Here is a 25,695-nt window from a genome sequence, read left to right on the forward strand (position 1 = left end):
GTTGTGGACTTTCCTTCCTTGGAGGTTTTTACTCAGAGTTTGGATGACCATCTGTCATGAAGGCTTGGTTGAGATTCCTGCATTGCAGAGGGTTGAACTACATGCCCCTTGGGGTCCCTCTTCAAATTTTACTTCCATAATTCTATGATTCTATGTTCACCAGATAAGCCAGGATTAAGCTATTTTTTCAGGACATTTTGGGGCCTGATATGATGAACCTCTGCTGCCTGATGGACTTTTATTATGCATATGGGGGGGACGACCTTAAGCCTCCTGTGCCAGTTGAATATTTTATTTCAGAGTATTTGTATCTCTCCCCATCACCTCATATCCTCTCCTGACAAAGTTCACAATATCTCACTGATGCGGCAAAATGTGATCCTAGAATTACAACTATTTAAGATACATCACTACATAAGCCAGGATGAAACTATTCTTTCAGGACATGTGGGGGAACTTCGGTTGCCTGGTGGACTTTTGCTTTGCATACGGAAAAACAACCATAGAAGTCTGCTGTGCCAGTCAAATATTTTATTTCAGAGTATTTGTATCTCTCCCCATCACCTCATATCCTCTCCTGACAAAGTTTTTTGACATTTGAATTTTAGACCAGCAAGTGGCTGGATTTTGTTATTGCCTTTCTGTTCACAGATTCCTACAATGGAAAAGAATGTACAAAGATTCAGATGGCATATTTACTTTTTGTCGTCAGATGCTCCTTTGTATTCAGATCAGGCCTCAGTACAATAATGTAGCACTTGGGAAGGAAGATGCAGCCCAGGAGCCCAGCACTGGAGGCCAACATAGAGAAGATCTGCACGGCTACCATGTATTTCCCCTTGGTGCTCAGGTAGGTGGGCACAAAGGACACCCAAACACTGCAGAAGACCAGCATACTGAAGGTGATCAGCTTGGCTTCATTGAAGGCCCCAGGCAGCTTCCTGGCTAGGAAAGCCACCGTGAAGCAGATGGCAGCCAGGAAACCCATGTAGCTGAGGGCAGTGTAAAACATGGCAACAGACCCTTCATTGCATTGCAGGATAATCTCTGCAGGTTGGGAGTGCATATCAGTGTCTGGGAATGGGGGAGAGGTCCCCAGCCAGGTGGTGCAGATGAGAACTTGGACACTGGAACAGGAAAGGACAACAGCGTTGGCCAGACTCTTCCCCAGCCATTTCTTCACCCTGTTCCCTGGCTTTGTGGCCAGGAAAGCCATCACAACGGTAATGGTTTTGACCAACAAAGAAGAGACAGCAATTGAAAAGATGAGGACAAATGCAGTTTGTTGAATAAGACAGGTCGCTTTCCTTGGCTGGCCAATGAAGAGCAAGGAGGACAAAAAGGAGAGCAAGAGGGATACAAGGAGGGTGTAGGAAAGTTCCCTGTTGTTGGCTTTGACTATGGGAGTTCCTGAGTATTTAATGAAAATTCCTAACACCAAGCATGTGATTAAGGAGAATAACAAGGTAAAGAAAGACAAGAGAATCCCCAAATACTCTTCATAGGACAGGAAAGTGATAATCTTGGGAACACATTGATCTCGGTCCTTGTTTGAGTGCTGATCTTCTGGACATTTGGTGCAATGGTCTGCATCTGAAAGGAAGATGAGTCATTTCAGCACCCAGGGTCTCAAGCAAGGGACATTCCCAGCCCCAGCGGGAGATACTATGACTTGAATTGGCAATCTGTTGCATGCAAAGGTTTTAAGGGGGGGGGATAAAATAAAGGACTACAAAAGTTGCCCTATTCCGTCTCTCACTTGCCTTCCACAGTGGAGACGGTCCCTTTTACACAGGGAGCACAATCATAGCAGCAAAGTGGCTCTCCTTCCCGGATGACCTTGACATCCCCAATATGACAGCTCTCAGCACATCTGGATTGAGGGATGGTCTGCCCATAAAGAAAGATGGTCAGGAATTAGTAGTATTGTGGGATGTAAAGGTGCAGTCAAGTGCAACATTCCGACAGAGGACTAACGGCCTACATGTTCTAACCAGTTGCTGTGACAACCAGTTTGTCGGTTTCTGGCAGTTTTGAAAGATAACTGCTGAGTTGCAGTCACCTTAGGACCAACTTCCCTCTGGTGTAGTTCATTTGCTTGTTATGTAACCTAAGCCTGCCTTCAGGTACGCTTCTATAAACCTGAATGAATCTGAGAGTAAAATGGTTTTATATTACATGAATCAGATTTGCATGTGTGTATTCCTGGAGAGGGATTCTAAGGGATTTTTAACCAGGAAGGCATATTTATTAGTAGAACTCAGACAAGTCAGCAACAAGCTAATCGCTGCATAAACTTATAAAGGGGATTGTTTAACTCTGATAAATAAACCTTCCCACAGGTATGTCTATCTATGCAATAATACTGGAGCCAATACTCCCAGCTCCTGCCACCTAGCAGTTTGAAAGCATACTAGTTCAAGTAGATAAATAGATACTGCTGCTGTGGGAACGTAAACGGCATTTCCGTACGCTCTGGTGTCCTGTTGCGCCAGAAGCAGTTTAGTCAGTCTGGCCAAATGAGCCAGAAAATCTGTCTACAAAAATTGATTGTGAAGACCTCCAACAGAACCTCTCCAAACTTGAGTGATTAATAATAATAATAATAATAATAATAATAATAATAATAATTCATTATTTATACCCCACCCATCTGGCTTGGTTTTCCCAGCCATGCTGGGTGGCTGCCAATAAAATATTAAAAAACAATGGTCAATCTCTAGACGGATTAAGCAATAAATTGGGAAATGTAATTCAAGGCAAACAAGTGTGAAGTGATGCAGGTTGAGGCAAAAAATATTACTTTCATAAATATGCTCCTGGGAGTTGAAGTGGGAGTGGCTCTTCCTACAAAACTAAATGCCCCTTTCAATCCAATATCCTCTGTTTTCTTTTTTGGATCATAGTGAAATGTATCTGAATGATTTAACCCACCTTATTAAACCAAAGGGGCCACACGATGGCATCCTGATCAATGGTGACTTTTACACCTGCGGATCCCTCTCTCTCCACACTCCCAACTTTCCCTACGTGAAGGGAGTCATTGGCAAGCGTCACAATGTTCACCACGTCAAAATCAGCTGTCAGATCCCCATTCTCATCTAAATATGCTCCACCCATAGAAGCATTGTAGAACTGAAAATCACGCAGGAAACGGTGAAACTAGAATGACAGAGAAGATTGCAGCATTTAAGAAAGGTGGCTATTTCCGCCCAAGTGGTTCACATATTATCTAGGCACGTAGTGGCCCTGGAGGGTTTTTCTATTTAATGTTCCCAATATACTTCTTTTTTTAAAAAAAAATATTTTCAATGCAAAGTTACAAAAAAAATTACAAAGATAAAATCCTAAAAAAAGAACAAACCAACAAAAACAAATCAAAACAAACAGAAACCAAAAAGGGAAAAAAATCACACCTACCAAAAAAATCCCCTGCCATCATACTAATCTTTACGTACATATACACATATTGACTTCCTTCCTCTGTTTTGAGACCTCAAAAATTTTAATCTTTCTGAATTGGTGTGTCTAATGTAAATTAGCCCTATCTGTACACATTTCACACCGCTTTTCAACTTCTTTAACCCTGCAAAGCTTCATTTACATACTGATATACCTACACCAGAACAATGTTTTTTCATATATTCTTTAACACAATCCCATTCCTTTGCTCATTTTTGGTCCGATTGTCCCCTTAAGAATGCTGTGAATCTTGCCAAATTTATAAAATCACAAAGTTTAATTTGCCATTGTTTTATTGATGGGATTTTCCCCCTTTCCAGTTTTTTGCTATGAGCATCCTGGCAGCTGTTGCTGCATAAAGGAATACTTTCCTTTGACTGCCAGGAACATCTTTTGTAATTATACCTAAAAGGAATGCGTCCTGTTTTTTACTAAACGATATTTTAAAGATCTTTTTGGTTTCTTCATACCACATGTGAAACATTGTTCCTATTTCTTTCTTGCATCTCCAACAGGTATTTGATTTTGATTTATAAATTTTTGCCAATTTTACCAGAGTTAAGTACCGTTGGTATATCATTTTTCCAATATACTCGAGGTCTTTCAGAATGGATTCTTCCATCAGTTGAGCAGCCTAAGAAATAGGTTCCTTTCAAGATTTGACTGAACATGAATGGACTGATTTGGCTTGCATTATCCAGAACTTTCTGACGCTAAGAGCTGTTCGACAGAGGAACAGTCTCCCTCAAGAGGTCGTGGACTCTCCTTCATTGTAGGTTTTTCAAGAGAGATGGATGGCCGTCTGTCAAGAATGATTTATTCAAGATTCCTGCATTGCGGTATGTGAGACTAGATGACTTTCAGGATCCTTTCCAATTCTACAATTCCATGATTCTATTATTCAGGTGAGGGGGCCTGACCTTACCTAGCTCTGCCCACCTGAGTTTATGATCCTGCACCAGGCTAGACTAGGGGGTGAAGGCAGGTGTGTTGCTCTTGTCTATAGAGACACCATCTCATAATGCTATCTTGCTATTATGATGGCATACCTAGGAATGTATATGAATGGATGTTGCTATCAAAGGGTTAAAAGGTAGCAGAAACGCTCTAATCACTGAGCAGCTGGAGGTCATTAGGTTTCCAGGAACATGAGTTTGTATAAATAGTCTCCTGTGTGTTTGTTCTTCCCTTTTCTCCCCCTTTTTGGGCGTGTTTGCTGAGATGTGTGGTTCTTCGCCAGGGTTGTTTTTTGTTTTGTAAATAAACCTTATCTTTGAGTTACAAACCACATGCTCCAAGACTCCTCTTTGAAAAGATACTGCCTTTCCTGCCCTTCTTCAACTGCTGTGCGAAATACTCTGCTGTAGTGGGACTTGTGACGATGGAAGCGCACTGGGCATTTACATTAAACTAATTAAAGTTTAATGGGACAGGTTATGGGTGTTTGTACGTCAAGAAGGAGCTAAGGAGTGCAGTTCAGAGTGATTTATGAAAGGACTGGAGCAAAGACAGAAGCGGTTGCCGACAACGAAAGCCTTCAAAGCAGCTTGAGTCCTGCAATGTGCCTAGAAAAGTTTTAAACAGGCACTGAGCAGTTTGTACTCGCTGGAAGACGTCTTATTCTTCAAGGAGCCACCTCAGCAGCTGGGAGACGGTCTACAGGTGTGTGAGTATCGTTCCTAAGCCCCAGGGAGGATGGCAGAGTCCCAGGAAAGTTTTACTGTCCCGTTTACGCGACTCAATGGGAAAAATTGGCAAGATTGGAAGGCTAGAGTGAGGGTTTGGTTGCAAGCAAAAGAGTTGTGGAATTGTACTGAAGCACCGCCTTTACAGGCAGCTGCAGACGTGTCTGCAGAAGACAAAGCAACAGCAGCAGCTTCACAGAAACGTGACAGGAAAGCCCAAGGTCTACTAGTTTTGGCAGTGGGACCAGAGCAAATGCCTTATGTTTCTGAGTTAAAGAACACGCATGAGGTCTGGACGGTTCTGCAGCGGCTAAATTCCAGAAACACTGCGGGGGCCAAGATCCATGCTACAAGATGTTTGTTTGATTTACGTCTCCAACCGGGAGCGTGTGTGAAAGAACATATTGCCAAAATGGTGTCTGCCTTTAATCAACTAAGAGAGCTGGGCATTCCTTTCTCTATGGAGCAGCAGTCATACATATTGTTGTCTTCTCTTGATAAAAGCTATGAGACTCTAGCTCTAACTTTGGAAGCTATGCCTTCAACTGAATTAACCCTTGAATACATTTCATCTCGGCTTGCAGATGAACAGGATAAGAGGCAAAGAGAAAGAGGTTTGTCTTTAAAGGGGAGTTATGCTGTGCCTAAGAGTGTTGATGCTGAGTTTGAGCACACAGTAAATGCTTTTGCAGCTAGACACTGTTTTCGCTGTGGTTCCCCTTCCCATTTAATTAGGAATTGCACACGTGAACCTGGTCAAGACAGCACCAAGGCCGTTACCCCTAGTTACCAGACAAGGAGTTCCAGGGGACGTCGAAGAAGAGGAGGAGGTCGTGGCTACTCCCACAGCACACAGCACATGGCTTCAGCAATGGCGTTGATGCAAGGGCGTGGCCAAGGCAGCAATCTACGCTGGTTGATCGACAGTGGTGCATCTCACCACCTGGTGGCGCCATCTAGTGTCCGTTTGCAGAATTGCAGACATTTGCAAACCCTTAAAGTTGTGACAATGGCAGATTCAACTAAACGTTCCTTAGAGACCGTAGGCACAGTGTTCTTGAAATTTTTGCAAACCGAAATTGATGCCTACGTGCTAAAGGGATTGAAGGGGTGTATTTTGTCTGTGTCAGAACTTGATAGAAATGGGTTTAAAACTGTGTTTGAAAATGGGGTTTGCACTATTTCAAAGAATAACGTATCTCTTTTGCAGGTGGAATGCAGAGATGGGTTATATTATTTTGAGACAAGTCCAGATGAAGTTGAACAGGTTCATGCTGGTTGTGTGAACACGCCTACCCATAATTCTTGTGTCCATTTATGGCACCGCCGTCTGGGACATATTAATTTTCAGTATGTTAAAAGGCAACCTGAATTATCAGAAGGGTGCAAAATGAACAAATGTACTAAGTATTTGGATTGTACTGCATGCAAAAGGGCGAAGGTTCATAGATGCAGCTATCCCAGTTCAGATAGGAAATCTGACAAAGTATTCCAACTTGTGCATATGGACCTATGTGGCCCAATGCCTGTTGCTAGCATGGGAGGTTCGAGGTATGCACTGTGTCTCTCGGATGACAAAACAAAGGTTACATGGTTTTTTCCTCTCAAAACAAAAGCAGATACTGCAGAAACAGTTAAAAATTGGGTTCATGCAGTAGAACTTGAATTCGGTACTAGAGTACTTGCTTTTCAGACAGACAGAGGGTCAGAATTTACCGGGTCTGTGTTGCAGAATTTCTTTAAGAAAAAGGGAATTAAGCATCGTCTGTCTACACCTTATTCCCCCCAAGAAGGAGGCGTGGCCGAACGTAAAAACAGGGTTCTGCAAGAGTTGGCAAACTCTATGTTGTTTGATGCTAAACTCCCTCAAAGTTACTGGGCGGAAGCTTGGCAGGCGGCTACTCATATTCTGAACCGAGTATATAATTCGGTAATTGCAACTACCCCATATTTTGCTTTATATGGGAAGAAGCCCAAAATTAATTACTTTCGGGTGTTTGGATGTCCAGCCTATGTACTTATCCCAAAAGCGTTAAGGAAAAAGGGAGGTCCAAGGGCTAGGAAACTCATCTTTTGTGGGTACGAACCACACGCCAAATCTTGGAGGTTCGTGAACCCAAATGGGGATACTACAAGAGTGGTCCTCAGTAGGAGCGCTGAATTTTGTGAGCAATCTGGATGGACTCACTTACATGCTAACCCTGACATTTTGAGAGATGATTTAGGCATTTATGCTGAGAATGAAAGTCCAGAGAGTAGTGAGCCAGAAGAGGATGGTGCACATGGTTCAGATGCAGATTCTGACCAGGCACAAGGTTCTTCTCCTAAGGTAGAAAAGCCAGAATCTAGGAGTGTTCCAACATCGCCAGTCAGTAGGCCTAGCAGACAGCAAAAGCGAAGCAGGTCACCTGCAACACCAAGCCCAAGGGAGGTATCTAAACGGAGGTCTTTATCCCTAGAGGCACATCCAGGTATAAAGTCTGAGACAGATTCTGACAGCCAATGGTCAGAGGGGGCACAAGAGGAACAATTGTGCAGGTCAAATCGTGCCACAAAGGGCAAGCCGCCAGAGCGGTTTAAGGTGACAAGTGTATACGTAAATATGGCACAGTGTGAGCCAGATAGCTATATGGAAGTACAACAGCTTCCAAGCTCAGAAGCCGTTAAGTGGCAGGAAGCAATGGAAAAAGAGATGGCTTCAATGAAGTCTCTTGGTGTGTTTACAAGTACAGAGCTTCCGAAAGGGCAACAAGCTGTAGGTTGTCGATGGGTATATCGTTTAAAGCCCACAACTACTGAGGAGTTGCAATATAAAGCCCGACTAGTTGCAAAAGGGTTTTCGCAGCGCAAAGGTGTTCACTATTCTCAAATCTATGCCCCTACTTCAAGACCAGAGTCACTAAGAATGCTTTTAGCTTCTTCAGCTAAGAAGGGAAATAAGCTGTTTCATTTTGATGTCAATGTGGCTTATTTAAATGCAGACTTACAGGAGGAAGTCTATATGACACCACCACCGGGTTTTGAAGGAGACAAGCCAAACCAGGTCTGGCGCCTACACAAATCCATTTATGGGTTGAAACAATCCGCCCGTAATTGGAATTCCTGCTTAAACGATGCTCTAGAGAGCATGGGGTTCAGAAAGAGCGCAGCAGATGCGTGTCTTTATCTAAAAGGCTCGGGATGTGAACAAGAAGCAGTTTTGATATTTGTTGACGATTTATTATACAGTGGAAAGGATGATAAACTTGCACAACAATTTGCCACAAAGCTTGGAGAAAGGTTTCAGATAAAATCACTAGGCAATGTATCTGTTTATCTAGGAGTTAAAATTCAGCAAGATGAAAATGGGAACTATTGGCTCAGCCAAGAAGCTAAGATCCAGCAGTTGCTGGAAAGGTTTAAAATGGACAACTGTGCTGGCGTTAAAACCCCAATGGAGTTAAGTTACATAAAGGATGCTCAAGCCGAGCAACAGACAGAGTTCAGTAATCCCGGGGTTTACCAGTCAGCGATAGGCAGTCTACTCCACATTGCACAATGGACTCGGCCCGATATAACATATGCTGTCAACATGCTGTGTAGACAAGCTGAAAAACCATCAATGCATGCTTGGCAAGGAGTAAAAAGAGTTTTAAGGTATCTCCAAACTACCAAAAGGTTTCGCTTAAAACTATCAGCAGAGGGCAGCACACAACTTGAATGTTGGGCCGACAGTAGTTGGGCAGATGCTGGACCAGATAGAAAATCAGTGTCAGGAATGGCGATAAAATTTGGAAATGCACTAATTGGTTGGAGATCAAGAAAGCAGTCACTTATAGCTTTAAGTTCAACTGAATCTGAGTTTAATGCATTATCAGATATATGTAGAGAACTGGAATTTTATAAGCAACTGGTACAAGAATTGTTTGGAGAATGTTTCCTACCTATCAGAGTGTGGGAAGGCAATCAACCTTGTATTAAACTAGCTAAATCAGGTCAATTCAAGGCCCACACAAAACACTTGGATATCCGTTATCAAAATGTATGCCAAAGTGTAAAACAAGGTTTAATTGAACTAAAGTATTGTCCAAGCCAAGAAAATCTCGCAGACGGTTTTACGAAAGCTTTGAGTCCGCAATCTCATAAATGTTTCTGTTCAGGTTTAAATTTGAATTAAGGTTGGTACAGCTCAGTGTTACGAGCGAGAGGGGGTGTTGCTATCAAAGGGTTAAAAGGTAGCAGAAACGCTCTAATCACTGAGCAGCTGGAGGTCATTAGGCTTCCAGGAACATGAGTTTGTATAAATAGTCTCCTGTGTGTTTGTTCTTCCCTTTTCTCCCCCTTTTTGGGCGTGTTTGCTGAGATGTGTGGTTCTTCGCCAGGGTTGTTTTTTGTTTTGTAAATAAACCTTATCTTTGAGTTACAAACCACATGCTCCAAGACTCCTCTTTGAAAAGATACTGCCTTTCCTGCCCTTCTTCAACTGCTGTGCGAAATACTCTGCTGTAGTGGGACTTGTGACGATGGAAGCGCACTGGGCATTTACATTAAACTAATTAAAGTTTAATGGGACAATGGAGATGCAATATGAATGTCATTTCCTTTTAAGGAATCTTTGGTCTTCTCTTTGAAAGGGTCACATGATCATTGCTAGCAGTCCATAGTCTTGCAGATCAAGGTAACTATTGAATGGTCTATGAATTCTGTATCAATCATTTTGACTCAGGTAGGTATCTGCGTTGGTCTGACGCAGTAGAAATATATTTTTAAAATAAAAAAATTGTCCAGTAGCACTTTAGAGACCAACTAAGTTTGTTCTTGGTATGAGCTATGTGTGCTTTAATCATTTTGATGTACAGTATTTTATAATCTGTGTTGGTCTGACGCAGTAGATATATATATATATATATATATATATATATATATATATATATATATAAAACAATTCTCCAGTAGCACCTTAGAGACCAACTAAGTTTGTTCTTAGTAGGAATGAGCTTTGTGCGCATGCACACTTCTTCAGATACTATGTGCATGCACACAAAGCTCATACCAAGAACAAACCTAGTTGGTCTCTAAGGTGCTACTGGACAATTCTTTTTTTTTTTTAAATCATTTTGATGTACAGTATTTTATAACCTCATTTATCTCCTTTTTTGAATGCTTGGTTAATGTCTGTCAATTAAAGGTAATGGACCAACAAATCTGTCATTGAACCGGTCGTTATTTAAAATGGAACAAAATCCATCCAGATTATTAGAGAAGGAAAATGAATACCTGTGATGCTTGGCCTTTTTCATCTTCCAACCTGTTCTGACCCGCCATCATCAACCTCTTGGATCTAGAGGAGTACGCACCATTTAAGGCATGGGCCAGAGCTTGGACCATGTTGTAAATGCTGTAGGTGTCCTGAAACAGGCTCCTTTCAAGGACGTCCTGAGGGAAACCTGAAAGATTCTCCTTCACTTTGCATCGCTTCTGGCCTTTCACAGAAAACACATGCTTTGAATATAAGCAATGATAGCCCCGAGGCCAAAATGGATGGAAATTACTGTAGGCAGAGGAAACTGGCAGATTACCATCATGTTTTGATCTTTTTTTGGTCTGGATAAAGAAAGATAGATATCCATGAATGTGCTTGTTCTCAAGTATTTGGGGAGACATGTTGGAGCTGGCATATGAGAGAGCTATGGTGATCCAAACTTTCCCAGTAATGGGTTCCAGGGTTTCACCCACTATTTCTATTGTATTTGCAGCTTCTGAGGGGGACTGAGAGTCCCCATAGTAAAGAAACACATTGATTCTCCTGTCCATGGAAAGTGAAATCTTCTTCATGAGCTTTGTGTACTCATCTCCTTTATACAGAATGTCTCGAGGAATGGTTTGTGAGAAAGCAAGGCAGACACCGTCCTTAGCAAGCGCAGGTCCCAGGGTGCTCAAAAACCTTTCTCCATTGTCAGAGTCAGGAGCTATGAGCCCGATCCAGGTCCACCTGAAACGCAGGAGTAGCCTGACAATCCCTGAGCCTGGGGGTTCTTCATTTGGGGTCAATCTGTAGAGCAAAGGAGATTGTGTTCTGTCAAGGGCATGATGAACAGAAGCATAACTGACCTAGGAAGTAAAGGAAGATATAGAGGGTTTTATTGGTCAACTGGAAATTGTGGTGTGATGTTCTGCTTCCTCCACAACTCTTTAAGAAAACATGGAGCAACATTGCAAATTTAGACCCTAGATCTTATCTGCTGTCCTTTTAAAGTTGCACAATTAGAACAGCAACAACCCACATTTATAAGAACAAGTAAAGAAAAACAGCAGAATTTATTTTAAGAGAGATGGCTTCTGTCGGTGTCATCAGAAGAGGGGCGGGGAACAGAGGGGCAGTTGTGTTACAGGGAGCCTCTGAAAATCTTGTGAAGCAGTTCCTCTTCCGGTGATGAGGAAAACCCCACCTCCAGTGGGGAAGAGGTGAAAGGACCAGAGGATGTTGGTGGGAGCCTCAGCACCACTGCTGGCAAAGCCGGCCAGGAGGGAAGCAGGCCCCCTCCATTGCCCACCCTGTGCAGAAGTCTAAAGCGCAAAGAGGGGAGGAAGAGGCTGAGCGTAACGAGGCTTTTATGCTGGAGGAGGTCCAGGAAACAGGCACTCCCGGATTCTGCTAGCGATTGAGGCAGACATGAACTTTGGGGTTCTGCACTGTAAAAAGTTTGCATCTAAATAAAACCTGTAAAAGACAGGTCAGAGTCCTGCCTGGTTACTCGTGAGCAACCACCCTTGCCATCTGACAGTTCTGGGATTAAGAAGTTTTAGGGCAGTACTCAACCAGTGACTAGTGGTGTGGGAATCTGCCCCATTTTTCCTATCCTGTTTTCCAGATTTAAAATTCCCACCCATTTCACAAAGCTGTTTGCTCTTTGAGAGGAAACATTCATTTACCATATAGGCCAGGGGTTCCCAAAGTGATGCCCTCCAGATGATATTCACCTCCAACTCCCATGAGCCAATATTCACCCCTTAGACTGCTCTGATGGTGACTCTCTTTGTGAAACCCTTCTTCACCCAGCAGGACAAATCCTTCAACATAAGAAGAGCCTCCTGGATCAGGCCAACGGCCCATCTATCCCAGCATCCTGTTCAGACAGTGGCCAGCCAGGTGATTGTAGGAAACCAGCAAGCACAGCATGAGCACAAATGCACTCTGCCCTCATCTGATTCCCAGCAACTCAGCACCCTGAAGCATTGGTGCCTCCAACTAGGGATGTAGATTACAGTCATCATGCCTAGCAGCCATTAATAGCCCTTGCCTTCATGAATTGGTTTAATCCTCTCTTAAAACCTTCACTGCCTCCACTGGGAGTGAGTTTCATAGTTTGTTTCCTGTTAAGGGAGGTTGCTGTTCTCTGTATGTTGTCTAGGCTAGTGTGTTCATACCTGGGGGATTTTGTAGGTTCTTAGCATAGTTGAAATCTGGAGTGAGGTGTCAGAGTTGACCCCTTCAATGAAAACCAAGGGCTTCTTCTCTCTTCCGCAGTGGTAGTTTGGGACATTGGCCCTCCCAGGAGAAAGCAGATCTAGCGTGGCGTCATAGGTCATCCTTGCCTTGAAATAATTGTCATAGATGTCATAGCCCAGGGTGATGTTGGGTAAGATCCCGGGGTCCTGATTAATCTCATGGATGGCAATCATGAAGGACAGGAGATTCCAGTATGCTACCATATCTGCTGCCCTGCAACAAAACATGAAGCCTAATGTCAGTCTCCGTGCAGTGAAAAGTGTCAAGTCCCTGCTTTCTTAACCCTATAAGAAATAGCAGCCACAAGAATGAAGGAAAACAGAACATCCACATCGCATAATCAGTCATCTGTGAGTTTGTTGGAAGGTGAACGGCTGCTTGCCAGTTAAAGAAAGATAGAAGCATATTTGAGCACTTGAGTGCTGGAAGCAGGGAGTGAATACAACTCTCAAATATATTGAGCAAGGGTTTGTAAAAGTGTGAGGCACTAGTTCAAGGGGATTGCTAGGTTGTAAGCTGTTTGCTTATTTTTTTTAAAAAAAGAAGAGGAGATGTAATATAGAGATCTTTACCAGTCATATAATTCTTGCTTCTCATTGTTATTGCTGTTCTTATCCTATTTAGTACCTACCTTTCACCCTAATGTCCCAGGGCAGGTGAACTGTTCTGGCTGCCAGTTGATTTCTAGACTCAATTCAATGTGATTGTATGTTAACTTGATAGATGATTGTGACAATTTAATAGTTATAGTCCTGCTCCTTTCAGAGGAGTGCATACCAGGCCATCTTCACATTTCCCAAGTCAAGAAGTTGGGACGCAGATGATCTCTGGCTCTTCATGATTCACCATCAATTTGTGTTTTTTTCCAGTGGAAAAAAGAAAGGAGGGAAGCAATGCACATGCATTTTGTGTCTTCACTGGGCAAGATCTAGAAAGCAGGATCTGTCCCTGGCATATAAGCATTAGAGGCTTGGGCAGTCACAGCTAAGCACAACCGTATTCAAGAATATGCTATGTATATATGCCTACCCATCAATCACAATTTTGTCTGCTGTGCAGAAATTGCATGGGGGAAATGCAGCGTACCTTATACTGTAAATGAAAGGGGTGGTGAGGAAATGGTGTCCAATATGAACAATTTGTAATGTAGATATGACCCCGCTTATGAGGTGGTCTCCTGGCTCATAATAATTCATTGCATCTGGACTGTCCCTTCTCAAGTTCAATGGGCATTTTGCTTTCACCATCCTAGAAGCAGCACAGGGAAGCAGCAGCAGCAGCAGCAACAACAACAACATGAATAAGAGCCTCACTCTGGGTCTTCCTCCTGTCATTACATCTGTTGTCACTGCTCTCAACTTAGCAAGAAGCGAATTAGATGAAGCCCAAAGTCTCCAACAAGACCGAAGCCCCAGAGAAAATGTGAGGATAGGGAGGATAGGAAGCTTTCACACTGGCAGAATCCCTGCCTGCCTGGAAGAGAAGTCAAAGCCCTCGATGGCACAAGAGGTCTTTAAATATGCAGCAAGCATTTCAAGTTCTCATTTCTGAAATGTCTGTGTCAAATGTGGGTACTTTGCTTGAGTTTTGCCAAGGAATAAATCACTATGATTATGATAGGTATGTGGGGAATAATCCTCTCTGGAACCACTGTGGAGCTTGGGCAGCAGCTGCAGAGCTGGAAGAAAATATCACAATCTGATTTCTCTTTGCTCTAGAGGGTAGGACTCGAACCAATGGCTTCAAGTTAAAGTAATGGAGACTGCAACTAAAAATCAGGAAAACTTTCTGACAGTAAGAGCTGTTTGAGAGTGGAATGGTCCCCCTTGGGAGGTTGTGGGCTTTTCTTCCTTGGAGGTTTTTAAGCAGAGTTTGGATGGCCATCTGTCATGAATGCGTTAGTTGATATTCCTGCATTGCAGGAAGTTGAGCTAGATGACCCTTAGGGTCCCTGCCAACTCTGCGCTTCCATAATGCTATGATTATGTGTTCAAAATATCTAACTGATGTGGTGAAATGTGATCCTAGAATGACAATCATTTAAAATACATCACCAGATAAGCCGGGCTCAAACTATTCTTTCAGGACATGTTGGGGAACTTCTGTTGCCTGGCGGACAACATATGAAAAAACAACCATAGAAGCCCCCTGTGCTAGTCAAATATTTTATTTCAAAGTATTTGTAACTCTCCTCATCACCTCAAATCCTCTCCTGCCTAGTCACTCCACAGCTTTTTGACATTTGAATATTTCATTTTATATCTGCAAGTTGCTGGTTTTTTTATTGCCTTTCTGTTCACAGATCCCTACAATGGAAAGGAAAGTACAAAGAATCAAATGCCATCTTTACTTTTTGTCGTCAGATGCTCCTTTCTATTCAGACCAGGCCTGAGTAATATAATGTAGCACTTGGGAATGAAGATGCAGCCCAGAAGCCCAGCACTGGAGGCCAACATAGAGAAGATCTGCACGGCCACCATGTATTTCCCCTTGGTGCTCAGGTAGGTGGGCACAAAGGACACCCAAACACTGCAGAAGACCAGCATGCTTAAAGTGATCAGCTTGGCCTCATTGAAGGCCCCAGGCAGCTTCCTGGCTAGGAAAGCCACCACGAAGCAGATGGCAGCCAGGAAGCCCATGTAGCCAAGGGCACCATAAAACATGGCAGCAGACCCTACATTACATTGCAGGATAATCTCTGCAGGTTGGGAGTGCATGTCTGAGTCTGGGAATGGGGGAGAGGTCCCCAGCCAGGTGGTGCAGATGAGAACTTGGACACTGGAACAGGAAAGGACAACAGCGTTGGCCAGAGTCTTCCCCAGCCATTTCTTCACCCTGTTCCCTGGCTTTGTGGCCAGGAAAGCCAGCACAACGGTAATGGTTTTGGCCAACAAAGAAGAGACAGCAACTGAAAAGATGAGGACAAATGCAATTTGTTGGAGAAGACAGGTGGCTTTTCTTGGCTGGCCAATGAAGAGCAAGGAGGACAAAAAGGAGAGCAGGAGGGATACAAGGAGGGTGTAGGAAAGGTCCCTGTTGTTGGCTTTGAATATGGGAGTTCCTGAGTATTTAATGAAAATTCCTAACACCAAGCATGTAATTAAGGAGAATAACAAGGTAAAGAAAGACAAGAGTATCCCCAAATACTCTTCATAGGACAGGAAAGTGATAATCTTGGGAACACATTGATCTCGGTCCTTGTTTGAGTACTGATCGTCCGGACATTTGGTGCAATGGTCTGCATCTGAAAGGAACATGAGTCATTTGAGCACCCAGGGTCTCAAGCAAGGGACATTCCCAGCCCCAGCGGGAGATACTATGACTTGAATTGGCAATCTGTTGCATGCAAAGGTTTTTTTTGGGGGGGATAAAATAAAGGACTACAAAAGTTGCCCTATTCCTTCTCTCACTTGCCTTCCACAGTGGAGATGGTCCCTTTTACACAGGGAGCACAATCATAGCAGCAAAGTGGCTCTCCTTCCCGGATGACCTTGACATCCCCAATATGACAGCTCTCAGCACATCTGGATTGAGGGACGGTCTGCCCATAAAGAAAGATGGTCAGGAGTTAGTGGTATTGTGGGATGTAAAGGTGCAGTCAAGTGCAACATTCCGACAGAGGACTAACGGCCTCCAGGTTCTAACTGGTTGCTGTGACAAGCAGTTTGTCGGTTGCTGGTAGTTTTGCAAATAATTTTTATTATGTTTCCATTTCCCAAGCCAATCATATCATATCATATTAATTATTCCAAATTATATCAATACATATCACAAAGTCCAAATATTAAACCAAATTTAAAATTTTTGTTGGAGATACCCATGCTTTGAGTTCGGTAGGAGTCCAATCATCTTTGTATTTCTTCTACTTTGGTGTTCACATTCCTATCTTCTCATCTCCTTGTCATTAACCTTTTTCTTCTTAATAACCTCCGAGTTGTCTCCACAAGTGAGTTGAAAGAAACAGCCTTGTTTATATTCCTGTGTGAACTTTGTAATGCTTTCCTGTAATTCATCTCACATAGATCCAAGATTCGAAGAGTCCTGTTCAAGCAGCAGTCGCCATTTTAGCCAGTTCCGATGAAATACAGTCTCAGCGTCCACTCTTTAATTTCCCCAGACCCTTTGCACCTTATATCAGTCTTTACAGAAGGGTTATTGCCTTTTCAGATTTACGATCCAAATCTAAGAGCAGAACAGTGGCTCACCCCCCCTAAAACTGAAAGTCTTGCAACCGGGTCTGCCTCTTAATGGCGGATTGCTTTTATAACTATGCAACAAGAAAGCCTCCCTTCTTTCCAGATCTTTCACAGAGTAACACCTTTTATTAACATTTTTTTGTTTCCACACAGTTTGTTTTTCAATCTCACTTGGTATCAGACATTGTGACGGTTCTTCAAGGGGGGGGTTGTTAGGTAAATCATATTGAAAAAGAAGAAAGTCCCCCCCCCCTTTCCGCTCCGTTCAACATACCGTCATGGCTGTGCTTCCTTGATGTAATCCTTTGTTCATTCCGTCCCATCGCTCAATCTTCTCAGTGGTAGATTTATTTAGCAGATAATACACTCCTGACCTTGCTCGAAGCATGTGCATTTACTTGTCCAATTTTTTTCTCTCTTAAACAACACAACTAGTTTCGCTCCTGAAAGTAGCGTCTGGGAGTTCCAGAGCTCGCACAAGGGCTTTCTTCCCAGTGTCCCCACCCCCTCCATCTTTCGAACTCGGGGTGATTTATGGACAACCGCAGGCGAGTACAGCATCTTCCCACCCCCTGGGAAGACGAGGGAGACTGATATACTCCCCATAATCAGCCTCGAATTACCTCGTGTGAGCTGGATAGATGGTATTGTGGGCCATCTTCCAAGGCGCCCCTAGCGCCCCCCCCCGGTTGCTGGTAGTTTTCAAAGATAACTGCTGAGTTGCAGTTACAGATAGGTAGCCGTGTTGGTCTGCCATAGTCAAAACAAAAAAAATTCTTCCAGTAGCACCTTAAAGACCAACTAAGTCAGTTCTTGGTATGAGCTTTCGTGTGCATGCACACTTCTTCAGAATTCTGAAGAAGTGTGCATGCACACGAAAGCTCATACCAAGAACTGACTTAGTTGGTCTTTAAGGTGCTACTGGAAGAATTTTTTTTGTGCTGAGTTGCAGTCACCTTAGGACCAACTTCCCTCTGGTATAGTTCATTTGCCTGTTATGTAACCTAAACCTGCCTTCAGGTACACTTCTGTAAACCTGAATGAATCTGAGAGTAAAATAGTTTTATATTACATGAATCAGATTTATGTGTGTATTCCTATAGAGGGATTCTAAGGGATTTTTAACTCTGCTAAAGTAAACCTTCCCACAGGTATGTCTATCTATGCAATAATACTGGAGCCAATACTCCCAGCTCCTGCCACCTAGCAGTTTGAAAGCATACTAGTTCAAGAATGTAAACGGCATTTCCGTACGCACTGGTGTCCTGTTGCGCCAAAAGCGGTTTAGTCAGTCTGGCCAAATGAGCCAGAAAATCTGTCTACAGACAAATGCCAGCTCCCTTGGCCTGAAAGCAGAGATGAGTGCCACACCCCATAGTTGGATTCGACTGGATTACACTGGATTGAACTTTACATTTACTAAATTGTTCAGGGAATTTTAAACAAAAATAGATTGTGAAGACCTCCAACAGAACCTCTCCAAAACTGAGATAATAATAATGATAACAATGATAACAATGATAACAATAATAATAATAATAATAATAATAATAATAATAATTCATTATTTATACCCCACCCATCTGGGTTTCCCCAGCCACACTGGGTGGCTGCCAATAAAATATTAAATAACAGTAGTCAATCTGTAGACGGATTAAGCAATAAATTGGGAAATGTAATTCAAGGCAAACAAGTGTGAAGTGATGCAGGTTGAGGCAAAAAATATTACTTTCATAAATATGCTCCTGGGAGTTGACGTGGGAGTGACTCTTCCTACAAAACTAAAAGCCCCTTTCAACCCAATATCCTCTGTTTTCTTTTTTGGATCATAGTGAAATGTATCTGAATGATTTAACCCACCTTATTAAACCAAAGGGGCCACACGATGTCATCCTGATCAATGGTGACTTTTACGCCTGCGGATCCCTCTCTCTCCATACTCCCAACTTTCCCCACGTGAAGGGACTTATTGGCAAGCATCACAATGTTCACCACGTCAAAATCAGCTGTCAGGTCCCCATTCTCATCTAAATATGCTCCACCCATAGAAGCATTGTAGAACTGAAAATCACTCAGGAAACGTTGAAACTAGAATGAGAGAGAAGATCACAGCATTTAAGAAAGTTGGCTATTTCCGCCCAAGTGGTTCAAATATTATCTAGGCACATAGTAGCCATGGAGGGGTTTTCTATTTAATGTTCCCAATATAGCGTATTTTTCACCCCATAGGACGCACTTTTCCCCCTCCAAAAATGAAGGGGAAAGGTGTGTGCGTCCTATGGGGCGAATGCAAACTTTCGCTGAAGCCTGGAGAGCGAGAGGGTCTTGTGGAGAGTTGGCTGCATGCCGAAGGCTGGGCGTGCTAAGCTCAGCGTGCCCAGACTTTGCGCAGTTCTCCACAAGGCGCGGGAGGCTGGCACTGGGCTCCCGTGGCTTGCGGACAGTTGCCTGCATGCCGAAGGTTAGGCGCGCTGGGCTCAGCGCGCCCAGACTCCGCGCAGCTCTCCACAAGGCACGGGAGCCCAGCGCTGGGCTCCCACGCCTTGCGGAGAGTTGCCTGCATGCCGAAGCCTGGGCGCACTAAACTCAGTGCGCCAAGACTTTGCGCAGCTCTCCGCAAGGCGCAGGAGTCCGGCACTGGGTTCCCACGGCTTGCGGAGACTTGCCTGTTCTGGGGGCTGGGGTCGGGGGAAGCTCGGGCTTCCCCCTCCCCAGCCCCGCGCCTGGTGGCGAAATAATATTTTTCTTTTATTCCCCCCCCCAAAAAAAACCCTAGGTGCGCCTTATGGGACGGTGCGTCCTATAGGGCGAAAAATACAGTACTTCTTTTTTTAAAAAAATTATTTTCAATGCAAAGTTACAAACATAAATTCTTAAAAAAAGAACAAACCAACAAAAACAAATCAAAACAAACAGAAACCAAAAAGGGAAAAAATCACACCTACCAAAAAAAATCCCCTGCCATCACACTAAGCTTTACATACATATACAGTGGTGCCTCGCAAGACGAAATTAATCCGTTCCGTGAGGCTCTTCGTATAGCGGTTTTTTTGTCTTGCGAAGCAAGCCCATTGACAGCTTAGCGGATTAGCGCTATTAGCGGTTTAGTGGCTTTTAGCGATCAGCTGTTAAGCGGCTTTTCAGCGGATCAGCTGATAAGCGGCTTAGCGGCTTAGGAAAAGGGGGGGAGGGGAAAAAACCCGCAGGAACTCGCATGATATTTTCGTCTTGCGAAGCAAGCCCATAAAGAAATTAGTTTTGCGAAGTGCCTCCAAAACGGAAAACCCTTTCGTCTAGCGGGTTTTCCGTCTTGCGAGGCGTTTGTCTTGCGGGGCACCACTGTACTCATATTGACTTCCTTCCTCTGTTTTGAGGACTCAAACATTTTAATCTTTCTGAATTGTTGTGTCTAATGTAAATTACCCCTATCTTTACACCTTTCGCAGCGCTTTTAACCCTGCAAAGCTTCATTTGTTACATACCGATATACTATCTCCAGAACAATGTTTTTTCATATCTTCTTTAACACAATCCCATTCCTTTGCTAATTTTTGGTCCGATTGTCCCCTTAGGAATGCTGTCAATCTTGCCAAATTCATATAAGCACAATGTTTAATTTGCTATTCTTTTATTGATGGGATTCCACCCCCCTTTCCAGTTTTTTGCTATGACCATCCTGGGAGCTGTTGCTGCATAAAGGAATACTTTCCTTTGATTGCCGGAAATATCTTTTTAATTATACCTAAAAGGAATGTCTCCCGTTTTTTTACTAAAAGATATTTTTTGATTTCTTCATATATTTCATTCCAAAATTGTTGAATAGGTCGGCATTCCCACCACATGTGGAACATTGTTCCTATTTCTTTCTTGCAACTCCAACAGGTATTTGATTTTGATTTGTAAATTTTTGCCAATTTTACTGGAGTTAAGGACCATTGGTATATCATTTCCCCAATATACTTGAGGTCTTTCAGAATGGGCTCTTTCCAATAGCTGAGCAGACCAAGAAATAGGTTCTGTCCTAGAGCCTCTGTGTTGGGGTTGGGGAGGGAATGGCACCTCCTCTCTGAGTCTTGCTCCAAGCTATGGCTGCGTGCGCCTGCGGTTGTGGCAGCTACCAGACAGGCTGCAGACTTGCAGGCCTGGAACTGCATGAGGCAGGCTTGTGACCCTCAACCAGGGTGAGAGGCTGGTTGAAAGGGAAATTAGGTTTGGTGGAGTTTCCCCTCTGAATGAGAGTCAGTGGGAGGAAAGCAGCTAGAGGAACTAACATCTTCTTCCGACAGTTTAAGTGAGAGGCAGTGGTAGGAAAGTAGCTAGGGGATCTAACATCTTCTTCCGACAGTGTGGGGCATGTCTAATAATGTGCCTTAGCTTAGTTTTCTGTGGCCTAATCCCCCAACTGTAAACGGGGTGAATGGAAATGCTTTAATGATTCTAGGTAGGCAGGTAGCAGGGTGTGGTCAAGATGCTGCCCCTATTCTCGTGGTGATAAGCAGGGGAAAGCATCGCTGGAGTGGGCTGGCCACCATCAGGGGTGGAGGCCTAGGTGTTTGGTCTCTGTTCCTTGTTCCAGCCCTCTCACACCACCAGAGGTTACTAGTAGCAGATCTACTGAGCCCTCTGGTCTGGTGCTACTACTGCTGAATGTCAGATCAGTCCATGTTAAAAACATGCCGTTTCAAGATTTGATCGTACATGAGATGACTGATCTGACTTGCGTTACTAAGAACTTTCTGGCCCTAAGAGCTGTTCAACAGTGGAACAGTCTCCACCATCTCCTTGACCAGGGAGCCTCTTCACCTTGTAATGGATTTGTGAAGAAACTTTGGAACTTCTTACATGCAGTAGAATTCTATCTTGCTTTAACTTTGGAATGCTTTCTTGTCTTTGATATTAGGAAAGTGAGATATGATGATAATGATGGAAATAATCATGATGGTATACGTAGGAATGTATATGAATGGAGATTTAATATGAATGTCATTTTTTTTTTTTTAGGAATCTCTCTTTGAAAGGGTGACATGATTATTGCTAGCAGTCCATAGCCCTGCAGATCCACGTAACTATTGAAGGGCCTATCAATTCTGTATCAATCATTTTGACCTACAGTATTTTATAACCTTATTTATCTCCTCTTTTTTAATGATTGGTAAATTTCTGTTAATTAAAGGAAATGGATCTATGAATCCGTCATTAAATCGATTTTCATTTAAAATGGAACAATATCTATCCAGATCATTAGAGAATAAAAACAAATACCTGTGATGCTTGGACTTTTTCATCTTCCAACCTGTTCTGTCCCACCATCACCAACCTCTTGGATCTAGAGGAGTATGCAGCATTTAAGGCATGGGCCAGAGTTCGGACCGTGTTGTAAATGCTGTAGGTGTCCTGAAACAGGCTCCTTTCAAGGACATCCTGAGAGAAACCTGAAAAGTTCTCCTTCACTTTGCATCGCCTCTGGCCTTTCACAGACAACACATGCTTTGAATATAAGCAATGATAGCCTTCAGGCCAACATGGATGGAAATTCTTATGGTCCAAAAAAACTGGCAGATTACCATCGTGTTTTGCTCTTTCTTTGGTCTGGATAAGCAAAGATAAATATCCATGAATGTGGTTGTACTCAAGTATTTCCGGAGACATGTTGGAGCTGACATATGAGAGAGTTATTGTGATCCAAACTTTCCCAGTAATCGGTTTCAGGGTTTCACCCACTACTGGAAGTAAAACTATAGTTTCAGTGAGGGACTGAGATTCCCCATAGTAAAGAAACACGTTGATTCGCCTGTCCATGGAAAGGGAAATCTTCTGCTGGAGCTTTATCATCCATTGTGATGTAAAGATATAGTCTCGTGAAAAGGTGTGTGAGAAGGCAACGCAGACACCATCCTTAGCAAGCGCAGGTGCCAGGGTGCTCAGAAACCTTTCTCCATTGTCAGAGTCAGGAGCTATGAGCCCGATCCAAGTCCACCTGAAATGCAGGAGTAGCCTGACAATCCCTGAGCCTGGGGGTTCTTCATTTGGGGTCATTCGGTAGAGCAAAGGAGATTGCCTTTTGTCAAGGGAATGATGAACAGAAGCATAACTGACCTAGGAAGAAAAGGAAGATATAGAGGGTTTTATTGGTCAACGGGAAATTGTCGTCAGGGAGAGCCATATTTTCCACTGCTTCTATGGAGTGGAGATGTAGGTTACCTTGGGCAACAATACGCTCTGGTCAGTGAACGAAATAAATCAATTCATTCATTATAGGCAACAATTTAATATGTCTTCCACATCGTTCTCTCCCTGAATGTCCCCCCCCCCCCGATATTTAACACTATGTTGAGTTAAGATATGTTGTCATTGAGTGTAGTGGTGGAGGAAGCGGGTGGGGGGTGTCCTTCCCTGGGGGCCATCATTGAGGGGAGATTACAAGAAGACACCCTGTGGGGGGGGATTCGCATCCCCATCCCCGAGAGTGGCGTCACAAGCCTCCGCCATCGCAGCCGCGTATGGAGGATCCTTCCCTCAGGGTTGCACCCTCCGCCACTGTCTGTACGGCGCTATTTCACACGCCTGCCAATATAAGGATGTGCTCAGCTGTGATTCCTGCATTGCAGTGGGTTTTGATGGATTGGTTATTTAATTTTTATACTGCATTATATATTTAAAATATCTGTAAGCATTGCACAGAATAGTGAAGCAACAACAGACACCTTAAATAAAATAATCCAAAAATTCACCGTTACTTTAAAAAATATTACACGCACCCAACACATTTAGAGCATGTCGAAGGCTCATGGTGTCCCCCAAAGAATCCTGACAGCTGTAGTTTGTTGGTAATTATAGCTCTTTGAAGGGTAAACCACAGTTGCCAGGATTCTTGTATTGAGTGCTTTACATTTATGGTGTACACAACAGCACCAGCAAAGACACAATATGGAAATGAAAAGGCCCTAGACCTACTCAAGAAGCTCAGCTTCTTGAGGAAATGGGACTTGGACAATAATATATGCATAACCACACAATCGTTTGCTAGAACATTGCTTGATTTAGACACTAGATCTTATCTGCTGTCCTTTTAAAGTTGCACAGTTAGAACAGCCACAACCCACATTCATAAGAACAAGTAATGAATAACAGCAGAATTACTTTTAAGAGAGATGGCTTCCGTTGGGGATGTTCTGCGATTAAGAAGTTTTAGGGCAGTACTCAACCAGTGACTAGTGGTGTGGGAATCTGCCCCATTTTTCCTATACTGTTTTCCAGATGTAAAATTCCCACCCATTTCACAAAGCTGTTTGCTCTTTGAGAGGAAACATTCATTTACCATATAGGCCAGGGGTTCCCAAAGTGATGCCCTCCAGATGATATTCACCTCCAACTCCCATGAGCCAATATTCACCCCTTAGACTGCTCTGATGGTGACTCTCTTTGTGAAACCCTTCTTCACCCAGCAGGACAAATCCTTCAACATAAGAAGAGCCTCCTGGATCAGGCCAACGGCCCATCTATCCCAGCAACCTGTTCAGACAGTGGCCAGCCAGGTGATTGTAGGAAACCAGCAAGCACAGCATGAGCACAAATGCACTCTGCCCTCATGTGATTCCCAGCAACTCAGCACCCTGAAGCATTGGTGCCTCCAACTAGGGATGTAGATCACAGTCATCATGCCTAGCAGCCATTAATAGCCCTTGCCTTCATGAATTGGTTTAATCCTCTCTTAAAACCTTCACTGCCTCCACTGGGAGTGAGTTTCATAGTTTGTTTCCTGTTAAGGGAGGTTGCTGTTCTCTGTATGTTGTCTAGGCTAGTGTGTTCATACCTGGGGGATTTTGTAGGTTCCCAGCATAGTTGAAATCTGGAGTGAGGTGTCAGAGTTGACCCCTTCAATGAAAACCAAGGGCTTCTTCTCTCTTCCGCAGTGGTAGTTTGGGACATTGGCCCTCCCAGGAGAGAGCAGATCTAGCGTGGCGTCATAGGTCATCCTTGCCTTGAAATAATTGTCATAGATGTCATAGCCCAGGGTGATGTTGGGTAAGATCCCGGGGTCCTGATTAATCTCATGGATGGCAATCATGAAGGACAGGAGATACCAATATGGTACCATATCTCCTGCCCTGCAACAAAGCATGAAGCCTAATGTCAGTCTCCGTGCAGTGAAAAGTGTCAAGTCCCTGCTTTCTTAACCCTATAAGAAATAGCAGCCACAAGAATGAAGCAAAACAGAACATCCACATCGCATAATCAGCCATCTGTGAGTTTGTTGGAAGGTGAACGGCTGCTTGCCAGTTAAAGAAAGATAGAAGCATATTTGAGCACTTGAGTGCTGGAAGCAGGGAGTGAATACAACTCTCAAATATATTGAGCAAGGGTTTGTAAAAGTGTGAGGCACTAGTTCAAGGGGAGTGGTACGTTTTAAAGAGTTTGTTTCTTTATTTGTTAAAAAAGAAGAGGAGATGTAATATAGAGATCTTTACCAGTCATATAATTCCTGCATCTAATTGTTATTGCTGTTCTTATCCTATTTACAGTAGTACCTACCTTGCACCCTAATGTCCCAGGGCAGGTGAACTGTACTGGCTGTCAGCTGATTTCTAGACTCAATGCAACGTGATTGTACGTTAACTTGATAGATAGATTGTGACAATTTAATAGTTATAGTCCTGCTCCTTTCAGAGGAGTGCATACCAGGCCATCTTCACATTTCCCAAGTCAAGAACTTGGGACGCAGATGATCTCTGGCTCTTCATGATTCACCATCAATTTGTTTGTGTGTTTTTTTCAGTGGAAAAAAGTAAGGAGGGAAGCAATGCACATACATTTTGTGTCTTCACTGGACAAGTTCTAGAAAGCAGGACTTGTCCCTGGCATA

The 25,695-nt window shown here is 43.4% G+C and overlaps 2 protein-coding genes across 3 annotated transcripts in view; both read right to left on the minus strand.

Moving 5' to 3' along the window:
- The window catches only part of LOC310837547 (vomeronasal type-2 receptor 26-like), a 34,856-nt gene extending 9,588 nt beyond the window's left edge, over positions 1 to 25,268 (minus strand). Inside the window, exon 1 of the mRNA XM_083724291.1 lies at positions 24,646 to 25,268. Within this exon, the coding sequence (XP_083580417.1) occupies positions 24,646 to 24,954 (309 nt within the window). The 5' untranslated portion in view covers positions 24,955 to 25,268. The remainder of the gene's footprint in view (positions 1 to 24,645) is intronic.
- On the minus strand, positions 1,748 to 16,295 carry LOC310837533 (vomeronasal type-2 receptor 26-like). Of its 2 annotated transcripts, none has more exons than XM_083724250.1 (5): positions 16,051 to 16,295; positions 12,555 to 12,849; positions 10,404 to 11,237; positions 2,935 to 3,162; positions 1,748 to 1,890 (listed from the first exon to the last, which is right to left on the minus strand). In XM_083724250.1, the coding sequence occupies exons 2-5, from the start codon at positions 12,837 to 12,839 to the stop codon at positions 1,756 to 1,758; spliced, it is 1,482 nt and encodes a 493-aa protein (XP_083580376.1). In that variant the 5' UTR covers positions 12,840 to 12,849; positions 16,051 to 16,295; the 3' UTR covers positions 1,748 to 1,755. The 2 variants fall into 2 exon arrangements, with proteins under 2 accessions (XP_083580376.1, XP_083580375.1); XM_083724249.1 differs by lacking the exon at positions 16,051 to 16,295 and adding an exon at positions 13,723 to 14,081.
- Positions 25,269 to 25,695: the final 427 nt, after the last annotated feature.

This window comes from Podarcis gaigeae (genome assembly GCF_964106915.1).
Source record: "Podarcis gaigeae genome assembly, chromosome: 2".
NCBI lineage: Eukaryota > Metazoa > Chordata > Lepidosauria > Squamata > Lacertidae > Podarcis > Podarcis gaigeae.